At 37.3% G+C, this 12043-nt stretch overlaps 1 protein-coding gene across 3 annotated transcripts in view; it reads left to right on the forward strand.

Annotated features, from left to right (window-relative positions):
• Nucleotides 1-12043, forward strand: part of KIAA0232 (KIAA0232 ortholog) — a 72347-nt gene that overhangs the window by 19493 nt on the left and 40811 nt on the right. For all 3 annotated transcript variants that reach the window (XM_069794159.1, XM_069794141.1, XM_069794150.1), the window contains exon 2: nt 242-745. In XM_069794159.1, coding sequence (XP_069650260.1) covers nt 515-745 — 231 coding nt within the window. In that variant the 5' untranslated portion in view covers nt 242-514. The remainder of the gene's footprint in view (nt 1-241; nt 746-12043) is intronic.

Raw genomic sequence — 12043 nt, forward strand, 5'->3', positions numbered from 1 at the left:
TGTGAAGTCTTTGATGAAAGAGTCTCTCTTCCTGCATTAAAAAGTACCTTTTCTAAAAGTCACCTTTAAACTTGGAATAATTCCTGTTACTCTTCAAAATGACACTGAATAGGTGTACTATATATGTGGAGTAAGCAGTATGTAAATGACTGCTTTCTACATTGGGTGTTCTTTTCACTGTTTAATATTATTCATGTATGGATACATATTATCACAACTTATCATTTTTTCCTCTTTATAGGTCCTGCTGGGGACTTGCATCTGGCCTCAATGTGAAATTAAGGTAGAAAAACACATCTACATATGTGTTTGCTATTAGGATTTAGTTTATTCACTGGTCATGCCTGAAGAGTGATGTTCGTCTCTAGACGGCTAACTGCCAGGAAATATAAATGATTGTCCTAGAAGTCAAGCCTCTCTCCTATTTACTGGAGTGAAAATCACCTCCAGATATCGACGGAATATCAACTACAGAAAATGCTTCACGTTATAAGGATGCCAACCACCTAGATTCATGCGCCCTATCTGTACAGTTGTTGTGGATGGTTTGCCATCTGAAAGCTCCTCAAGCTCTTATCCAGGCCCTGTATCTGTTTCTGAAATGTCTCTGCTACATGCTTTGGGTCCAGTGCAGACCTGGCTGGGACAAGAGCTAGAGAAGTGTGGCATTGATGCCATGATTTATACTCGGTATGTCCTCAGTCTTCTGCTGCATGATAGCTATGACTACGACCTGCAGGAACAGGTATTTACATATTTTAGATGTTGTCCAGTGAAAGTGAGTTTTTGTATCAGTTATGTTTTGTGTATTATACATGGGTGTGGTTCAGATGGGGAGGTGGTTGTCTTTCAGTGTGTGGGTGGAAGGGGGGCATAACCCACATGGGAATCAGATTTGATGGGTGAACTGAGATTAATGTAGTTAGTTTGTTGTTTGAGCAATTACATTAAACAATATTTTCACATTGCTACAACTGATATCACTGGGATGTTCTGTATCATAAATGCAGACCATCAGTACTCGTGATTATAAGGTTAATTTAATTTTGGAACATTAGTAAACTAATGTAATTCTTGTAAACTGTGTGTCAAATTGGCCTGCCTCACAGTACTTTGTAGACTCCCCCATCACTTCTCATGGATTTCTTCTTGTGCTATTTTCAGTAAAGAAAAGAAAACCCACTTTTTTTTTTTGTAGTATTCAGGTATTTAAAATAAATTATTGCACATGCGTTCTTCATCTCTTCTAAAAGAATGTTAGTGCTTAATCCTGATAAAAGGTATGCAGAAGAGTTGTGGAACAGTGAGTCCCTGTACATGGCTGTAATAGGGGGAGAAAAGTGAAACTATGTATCAGATAGGCACAACTTTATTACTGTTTCTATGTGCCTTTATTGCTATGAGTTTCATATGTCCATAGAACATACTTTTCAGTCCTGATTTCACCTCTTTTTTTTCTTTTTTTTTTCTTTTTTTATTTTAATTTCTCTGTATCATCAACCTATATCAAAATACTTTTAATACTGGACTTTTCTGGATATAGGACTCGGGGAAGTTCTGATGTTTTCAAGAAGGGATGAGGTTGCTGTTGATCATAGACTTCATCTCATAAGATGGCTGTGATTACAGTGGGAAGGAAGGAAAGCAAATGCCTCTTATTTGGTGGCTTTATTAGTTGTTTTTTTGTTGCTGTTGTTTTGGCTGTACTTCACACATTGCTATCTAACTGCTTCAGAACTTTCATTGTTTTCTGGTTTACCTTTTTTCATTGTTTTCTGGTTTACCTTTTTTCATTGTTTTCTGGTTTACCTTTTTTCATTGTTTTCTGGTTTACCTTTTTTCATTGTTTTCTGGTTTACCTTTTTTCATTGTTTTCTGGTTTACCTTTTTTCATTGTTTTCTGGTTTACCTTTTTAAAAATCCAGCAAAAGCAGGGCAGGATACTGCAGAAGAGATGTAAATGTAGCTGAAGCAGAAAAAAATTCATGTCAGATGCTGCCAGTTTCTGAACTCTTAGCAACCATTACTGTGCATAAAAGCCTTCATGCTTCCATTGTGCAAAACAGAAAACTTTATGAGCAAAAGTAATTTTTGTTCAAAAGTTTATCTGGCAGCAGTGGAAGTCACTAGGAGCAACCTCCTGATTAATAATAATAATTAAAAAAAAAACCAAACCCAAAACCAACACTGTAAGCACTCTTTGGAATGTACCTTAACAGTGAACTTACTTAAGTCTTGGTCAGACATGAATAGCTATATTTTAGAAGGGGACAGAATAAAGTTCCAAAACCTGCTTGAAAGGAGGGTGTAGGGTGAGGAAAAAGAAACCAAGTTAAACCACACCAGAATTTGAGGAGCCTTATAGATAGTCCTGTGGCCTTGGGGAAGAATGAAGACTTGTTTCTTTTCAGTCCATTTTAGTCATAACTGTGAAGTCACTACTGTGATTATTTGAAATGACTGGAGTGCCAAAATTAGTTTTCTTTTTATCAGACTTTGCAAGAAGCAGGGTAACTATATTATGAAAACCTCATTCAGTTTATTTCTTGTTTTGATACCTTAACTGGGTGCTTTGCGGGTTGATAGTAGATCTTTAAGGAATGTGTCTGTTCTTTTTCCAAGTTGATTATCTGAACCTAATGAGCCAAAGAGAGAAGAATACCACATGCTGACAGGGTAGCCAAAACCTGTGTTGCTGAGCAGGTGCTGTAGTACAAACGTACAGGATGTCTTCTGAACAACATCATCATTTGAAGAAGCTGGAAGTTTCTTTTTCACCTTCTCCAATTTGATCCTGCTTATAACATACCTTACTGGATTTGTTCCCTCTACTTCAAATAACCATTTTTGAAGTTTTGAGACCTAATATCAATTTAGTTTTGGGATGATATTATATAATAATGATTGGATGCATATGTTGTGAAACATACTGCTACCTAATTGCTTTCTCAAATAGCTTAGTCTTTAAAGACTGCAAATACAAATATCTTATGTGGAGAACTGAGGAAATCTTAAACCACATGTGCTTGTCCTTTTATTTATTTTATTATTTATTTTTTTATTTACTATTGGTTACTGGTTATTTGTATAACCTTGCATTTTAAAATTAATTTTGGTTTAGTTAAGTCATTGAGAAGCAAGAAAATGTGTACTCTAAAGCATATGTTTGCATATAAGCAGTTTCAATCTGATTTTGGTGATGCGTACAACATTGACAAAGGGGAAAAACAAATACTAGTGTTGTTTACAAATAGAAATCAGGGAAGAGTGCAGCAATTCAACATCTAAATGAGAAATAATTTAGAAGTAAAATACTGAGATTTGCTGAGCTCCTGTAATTCAGATTAATTCCCATGGAAGAGTTGGTTCTTGGCATCTCAGGGATTTTCTCCCATATGATTGCTTTGATTCTTGAGAAAGATGACAGAATTTCCAGGGAAAGAACTGTTCTAAGTTGTGGGTTTATTGCAGTGATTTCTCCCCAACTGAGAGGACAGCTACAAATAGGATGGAGGCTGTCTTTTCACAAGGAGCCACATGGAGAAGACAAAGGAAAATGGGTACAAGTTGTGCTGGGGGAAGTTTCACCTCAGTGTGAGACAGAAATTTGTTTATTTTTTGTAGTAAGAACAATCATTCACTGGAACAACCTCCTCAGGAATGTGATAGAGCCCCTGTTGCTGGAGGTTTTCAAGATGCAGTAGGACAGGGTGCTTGAAAATCTATCTAGGCTCCCTTTCCCTCGAAAGGGGGGACCACGTGATCTTTTGAGGTCCCTTCCAACCTGGGCTGTTCTATGATTCTATGATTCTTTGCTTCTAGAACTCTGTTTCTGTGGGGAGTGATTAGCCATCACTTCTTCCACAAAATACAGCAATCGCTTCTGTTTCGAACAGGTTAGAAGGAATGTGTGGTCTCTGAACACTCAAAATGGGATTACACATATGAACAATCCATTGCAATGTGTTTTTTGGGAGGCAGGGCGGGGTGCACAGGTGGGCAGGTGGTAAAGAGGAACAATTTAGGAAGTCTTAATCTTATGGATACGGTATAAATCATCTTCATTAGAAATGTTACAAACTGAAGTTAAGATGGTCATTAAGATCTTTCCACCTCACAATGTTGATGACATCATTAGCACTGTTTTAGTCACTTCAGGGAGCATCCTTCCATGCTTTCTTTATAGTATTCTGGTGTCATCAACGGTAACAGGGAAATGGAACTCTGAAGTCCTGGACTGAGGTTCTGTCAGGTAAGTACAGAAAGATTTAAAATAAAAAAATGTATGAAAAAATATCCCCAACCTTACTAGGTATACCCAGCTATTTAAGATATCAGTGTTAGTGTGTTATCAGTCACTTCTGCTTACATTTAAAATAAGTATTTCAAAAGAATATGTGAGTCTTGATTGACTAGGTCTTCAGGGTTATTTTTGAGAATAAGCAGGAATGTTCCATTTGGTTTGTTAGTAATATATAATATGTGGTTTCTGGTCTTGATTCTGCTGCAGACTTCTGTGGCTTGGGTCACTTGACCTCTCTTCCTCCAATACTATCTGTCTCTGTACAGAGAGGTAGTTTGATATGTAGATAGAAGATAAAATGTGTTCAAGGGTTTGGTGTGTGGGGTGGTTGGTTTTTTTTCTTTGTTTTGTTTTTTGTTTGGTTTGGGTTTTTTTTTGTGAGTTGAGTTTTTGGTTGTTTGGGGTTGGGTTTTTTTTGCTTTTATTATTACTGTTAATTCTGTGCCTTGCCCAATTAGAGTGGTCTCTGTTGGGCATCATATGGAGTCAGACTCAATATCACAAAATGATAGATCAGTAAGTCATGAGTTTTCAGACAGTTAATAGGGGCTTTTTGCAAGTACTTGTGGGGGGACCGTGGAGGGAGGCACAGTAGAGAAAACATAGATGAAAGTAAAACCCTAATACACTGCAACCAAATTTTACTGGAATGTTTGCGGTTTTTATTGATGACTCTTTGGCTTAAATTGAAATATCTGTTAAAATATTGGGAAAATTGATAAGCAGGTATGTTTCGCCCAGCTGTGTTTCAAAGTACTAGAGAGCTTTCAAGAAAAGAATCTTGTTTATGGTAAATTGCACTCTGGTACCAAGATCTTCCAGAGCTGCTATGGTTATGCATATGTTATACATACCTGTCAAGAATTACTGAAACACCTCTGAAATATACAGCTTTAAACATTTTTTAAAAAATACTCAAGTACTGAAGTGAACTTATCTTTGGCATTTATAGCACAATTCTTATTCAAGCCATACTTGCTACTTTTGGAAATGAGTCTAAAAGCTTAAGATGTAAAAGTTCTTAAGCAATCCTTCATTCTTAGTGTGTGCACTTTTTTCTTTTTTTTTAATTTTTTTATTCTCCCCCCCCCCCCCTTTTCTCTTTTTGCGGCAATGATACTGCTGATGGGAAGGTTTAAGAGGGTGGAAGGAAGGAGGCACTTTGGGATTTTTTCCCCAGCGTTGACTGATGGAGGAGAGAATACAAAGACAATATGAATTGGGTTTGCACATTTTCCTTGATTACTGTGACACAGCAGGATGTTCATAGAATTAGTTTGGGTTTGGGTTTTGGTGGGTAGTTAGTTTAGGCCTGTGATACAGAAGACAAGTAAGGACTTCAGTGGTAGATTTGCTTTTTTTTTTTTTTTCCCCCCTCCTAGAAACAAAGATGTTTCTTGCTTACAAACTTTCTAGACAACATGATTCTCAAATTGATTTACACATAAATTCGATGTTTAATGGTCAAAATTACTAAAGGAATCTGTTGAACCATGTTTTATAACATATTATATTCATTATTTAGGTGTGTTAGGGTTTTTTTTGTTTGTTTTGGGTTTGTTTTTTTAAGATTTGAGGCCTATCAATGGTCTCTGTTCAAAATGTTTGGAAAGCACTCTTTTGTTCTGAGGTAGATGACCTTTTAGATGGTTTTGGTCTGTTAAGGAAAACTTCATAAAATCAGTATGGATTTGAAGACTGTGTGATGGTAACTAAAGTGCAGAATGTTTCTGTTAAGTACATTTGCTTTCATAATTTGCATTTTATTACTGATTTTTTTCTTATTTTGGAATGAAGGATAAATTAAGGAGAAGAACCCATGAAATTACTGACAAATCTTTAACTTTTGGGGACCCGCAGAATTGCTGTTGAGGGAGATCTGAACATTGTGAGACAGTCATTTGACTTCAGACTAGATTGGTTTTTATCAGAATGTTTCGTTCTTAGTTTCCTAATGTTAAACCAACTAGGTGCTTTTAAGATTTCTGATTGTTATTTAAATGCTAATTAAAGGTACATTTGTAGATACATGTGTTTTCAAACCAGTTTGTGATACAGTAAATATTGCATTAAGATAGTATAATCTGTGTGAAGTGGAAGGCATTGCCTTAAAATATATTTTGTGTGAAACATTATTTCATTGATCTTTATTTGTACAGTATTAAAATCAGTGTTCTGTATTGTATCATCTATATACTATTTGTAAGCGTAGCTGTTTCTGAATGTAACAAGTTCATGTTTTTTTGCCTGCAGACTGTTCTCCCTTTTGAAGAGATAGAGCCTTTATTTAAAAAAAAAAAAACAAAACCCAAACCCAACAGCTAGACACTCTGTGAGATAAAGGCTTTGTTTGTAAGCCTTTGGTCATGCAGCATGAAGGTCTAAATGCATTTGTTATGCATACTTTCCATATCAAGTGTTTTCTGTTGCTTTTGATCTACTTCTTTCAACTCATTTTTGGAAGTTGACATTTTTTTCTGACCCTCAAAAGTAAAAATCCTTAAAAAGTGGGTTTTTTAAAAGATATTTTCCTAACTCTCAGAATTGAGTAGCTATTGTACTGCAAACTGTGTTCTTCTGTGACCAGCATGAGATTTTTCCTTTTGATTTTTCAGTCTGTAAGAGGGAGGCTTTCATTCTGGAAGACTGATTATTTGTAGACTGATTTGAAATAGTTCCATTCGGGTAATCTTTTACATGGAGGGTTAGGAAAAGTCTTCAGAATGATAGCTACACTTCTGCTGATCATAGTTTTTATTCTTGCTTTTTCATCATTAGCACATACATATTTAAAGTCCAAAATGTAGTTTTCATTTTGTATTGAGAAGAACAGAGCAGTGGAAAAGAGGCCTCAGCCCACATATGATAAATTTTAGGTCTTTCCTGTGTGGTTTTATCTCTGCAAATGCTTTTGGCCTTTCACTCTGAACTGGGATGGGGATATCATTGCCAACTCTTCTGCATTTGGCTAGCGTGGGCTGGTGATGTGGGACACTTTGCTGACAGCACCTGTGATGCACCTGTGCTGTTCGTTCCAAGATACAGTCAAATGTGGGGCATTTGTTCTCCCTGCCATCCCATGTTAACCCAGTAGAGGGACCTGATGTCTAGATTTATATTCTAGTAATAGATATTTAGTTTTTCACATGTATATTTTAGGGGGAAGAGGATGTGTTTTGTTGTTTGTTTTGAAGTGAAAATCTCATCCATAATCTAAAGATAGGAGGAGAAATATGGATTTGGTCCTCTGTACTACACTAACCCTGTGTTAAATGTTAAATAGGCATACCAGCCAGATTAACAAAAGATGACAATGCAGGTTCTCATATAAGTACAACTGCTCTTCTATCATCCCTAAGAAATCTGTGGGTCATTCAAACCCATTTTTTTAAAATGCATTAAAATATGCAGAGTATAGTTCAGTTACAGTAGAGTAATGCCATGTGACTGCTGCACACAAGCATCATTAAGTTCCAAAATTCACCAGCAGCATGTAGAAGTAAATTTCTTGAATGCAGAACACTTTCAGTTTAGTTTTTATTTGTGTTACTGCTTATTAAGCTGTGCAGCATTCCCATTGGAGCGATTTTGAAAATATTCTGACGTTAGTTTTTTAATCATTACCCAAACTAAGTATGTAAAATTCAAGTTATGAAAATTAGTGAATGAAGAAAAGAATAGTTAGGTAGGAAAGGGAACTGTGAGACCAAGACTTCTGCCTGTACTTTTTTATATGATTAATGTGAAGTCCTTAGAGTATTCAAATGTGTACGTGTTTGCAGGGTTGGGAATAAAACCCCTCTTTTTCTCATACATGGATATGTAAACTGAAGAAAGAGTAGGTTTATCATATTTAGGAAACAGTACTATAGCCTCAAGTTAATATGCCCATAAAACTTATTTATTAATAGAAAATAGTTTATCTTTTGTAAAAGCTCAGACAACTAAGTTAAGTTCACAGAGGAAAACTTAGCTGTGTTTCCTTTAAACTTTGGAAAATAAATCTTTTGTATACAGTATTAACTTGGTGAGAAAAATAGGGGTGGGGAGATTCCTCTTCAGTTAAGCAGTGGAAGATGACTGAAATGGCTTTACTGTAAAGGCATGTGCCTCAGAAAACTCCCAGATATTCTCTCTGAACTGCTGCGTGTGCAGCAGGGTATGGCCTCTTGTTTTCGGTCTTAGAGCACACTTGTGATTCCCCCAGTGCAATAGGCTTTGTCCTGTGAAAGCACCTGTAGATAGGCTTATGAAGAACAGCTGCACCTATAGTTGTTTGCAGGTGCTGAAGTCATTACAGTTGGGTTCCTTTGCACGTGCTGTCAGTACAAGAGCTTCCAGCTGTCGTGGTTTAACCCCAGCCATCAACTAAGCACCATGCAGTCACTCAACTCACTTCCCTCCCACCCAGTGGGATGGGGAAAAAAAAGTAAAGCTCGTGTGTTGAGATAAGAACAGTTTAATAGAACAGAAAGGAAGAAAATAATAACAATAATAATAGAATTGGAATATACAAAACAAGTGATGCATAATGCAATTGCTCACCACTCGCTGACTGATGCCCAGTTAGTTCCCGAGCAGCAGTCCCCCCCTGCCCTGGCCAACTCCCCCCCAGTTTATATACTGGGCCTGATATCACATGGTATGGAATGTTCCTTTGGCCAGTTTGGGTCAGCTGCCCTGGCTGTGTCCCCTCCCATCTTCTTGTGCCCCTCCAGCCTTCTTGCTGGCTGGGCATGAGAAGCTGAAAAATCCTTGACTTAGTCTAAACATGATTTAGCAACAACTGAAAACATCAATGTGTTATCAACATTCTTCTCATACTGAACCCAAGACAACACTGTACCAGCTACTAGAAAGAAAATTAACTCTGTCCCAGCTGAAACCAGGACACCAGCCAAAGCTCATGTAACAGTTCTGACCAATGCAACTCAAGTTCTCACTGGTGCAGTGTCTCTGAGGGACTTACTCTTTTTTTTTTTCTTTTCTTTTTTAAAAATTTATTAATTTGTAGTTGGCATTTGACTTGTTAATTAGAACTGCTCTGTTCTGTATTTCTGTCTTGGTGACTGTTAGATGTGGGGTAGATTTGGATTATCATGGACTAGGCATTTATATTCTTTATTCCACTTCAGGGATAGGAATTATGGTGGCAGGGATTGGAGCTCAGCAGTAGGCTCTCAGGGTCATTGTATTTATGCAAACCATACAGGTTTCAGGGTAGTCAGCTTCAGATGATGTGTTAGTGCAAAAGAAAACGCATTTATTCTTAAAGACTGTGGTTATCTGAGAAAGTTTTTCTTTCAAACTGTCTTCTGCCTTTGTACCGATGTGAGTGATGATGTTGAAATGCAGATTCCTTTGCAAACATGTTTGTTCCAATATGTGAAACATAACTTTCAGGACATTAAACTTATGTAGGGTCTGTGGTGCCTATCTTATGTACTGTCCTATTGAAGTAGGCACATCCGTGTAATACAGTTAAAATGTTATCATTAGCTTCTGCTCTGAGTAATCAAACCTATCTTTAAAACAGTACTATATTGCCTTCTCTGACTTTCTAAATAGCATCCATCTAACAGTCATGCAAAAAGAATAACAGAATCACTTTTTCATTGTTACGACTACTAATGTATTCTCACAAAGGCTTACAGAATGCAAAGCAGAGATATAAGCTCAAGTGCCAAGCTGGTTAGTCCTCCTAAGAGTCAGGATTTATTTGCAGCCATCTCTGTGTTGATGTAATTGTATTGTTTTGGATTCTGGGGCTAGCTGAGATACCTCCTCAGTGTTCTTTGTACAGTAGACCATTGTGTGACAGTACACTCAGCACGTGTCTCCAAGCATAGGTGTGCACTGCCTATATTCTCTGAAATCAGATGGTTACAGTGGTCTGTGATGCTTGCCACACAACTTTATCCCTAAGTCCAAGACAGCTACCATAAATTCTGTGGGATAACTTCTCCAGTCATAACATGTTCCTTTCAGGTATATGCACTCTGTAGTGGCAGTTTCTGCTGAGTTCTTGGCTTTCTTTTCTGCCAGGTAGGTAAGACGTGCAAGTAAAATTGTGTCTTTGTAGCTGTAGCTATAGCCTTGCTAAATTTTCTTCTTTTCTGCTTTTACTTTAATGGGAAAACTCTAAAGGCAGACTGTTCAACGAACATAGGATTTCAACAGATGCAGCATTTGCATGTTCTCTCGCTCTTTGGAGTAGGTGTGATCAAATTTCTTCTGCTTGGTTTCAGCCTAGAGTAGCTTCTAATTAGTGAACAACACATAGACTGCCCTTTCGAGTTGGTAGCATTATAAGCAAGAGTTTATAATTGACAGAAACTCAAATTACAGGATTTTATACTTGGATTGATTGGTTTTGATAGGTAGAGTTCTTCCCTGCCTGCAGATAGTGGAATCATCAGTCCTGAATGCCTTGAGGACCTTGAAGTTGTAGCAGTGTGTGATGTGGTCTGATATATTATCAGCTGTTCCGTTGCAGTCCAACTGCATAGGATTGTAATGTTCCAGTTACAGCAACCAGGAAAGAGGTGACTGTAGTGACTGGATGGTTCTCTGGCTTTTCACAAAAAACCTAAGATGAATTCTTTCTCTGGTAATATGTGGATTTGGAGTAATTATCTAACATTAAAGAATGTTTTCCGGTCTTCTCCATTCCATTGTAGCATGGCTTTTGACATGGAGAAAACTTGTGCTGCTCTCTTGACAGTGTCCTTATCTGCTGTTTGTCTGTTGAACCTCTTGTTGCATGTCTTTTGGAGAATATAAGCTGAGCTTGTGCCACTGTTCTTGTGTTTTATTCTGAATTGTCTTGCATATGTATTATCTCATTATCTTTGTCTCAGTCTGAGGCAGCCTGTGAGGAATGTCTGAGCTGATCCTGGCCCATTATAGACCTTTCTCATTAATTATAATGAGATGCAATGTCTCTTAGAAATTTTCGCAGAAGCCATTATGAAAAGGTATATATCCCTGTGGCTTTAAGCAATCTATGAGAGTTTTTCTTGAATCTCAGTTTAGGGGAAGTATTTTTTCAGGGAAGTTCACTCAAATTATTTATACAGTCTTGAATAATCTTAAAGGTGAAATACATGTGTGATCTGTTGCAGTTTTCCCCAAATTCTCCACTATGAGATCCTCCTAGAGGTAGTGAGGACCTGTTCCATTTTGGATATAAATTATGGCTATTTTCTTCCATTCCCTGCCTATCCAAACATCTGAAGAGTTGATTTTTGGAGTTCTTTGAGTAAGTTTTTGGAAAAGCTTCCTTGCAGAGCACAATGGTTCGTACCTGTCTATGTGAACACTGCATTTAATTAAACATCAATGCTGTAAAAACTGTTGTTGCCAGAAGAGACCAGGACTGCTGGACTACCTGGGTTTTCATTATGCCAGATTATATAGTCTTTGTTTTCATTTATTCACTACAAACCTTGATAGCTGTCACTGAGTTAAGTTGTACTGATGATAGACTTTAGTAGGGAAATTTTGTGGACTGCATATTGATATTCAGGAAATATTTTGGGTGTGTTTGTGGAGAGGAGAATGTGAATGCCTTTGGAGAATGCTGCTGGCCTGAGTTGAGACTGTTCTGTCTCATAGACAGAGTAAAGGTCTGCAAATTCTGTAGTTCCATCAAAACATTTTGGGGTTTGTGGCATCTTGTACAATCCATGACCACAGTATAGCATTTGGTTTGGGTGAGCTGTCTTTTCCTGGTTTTGA

Source organism: Haliaeetus albicilla, chromosome 1 (genome assembly GCF_947461875.1).
Source record: "Haliaeetus albicilla chromosome 1, bHalAlb1.1, whole genome shotgun sequence".
Taxonomy (NCBI): Eukaryota; Metazoa; Chordata; class Aves; order Accipitriformes; family Accipitridae; genus Haliaeetus; species Haliaeetus albicilla.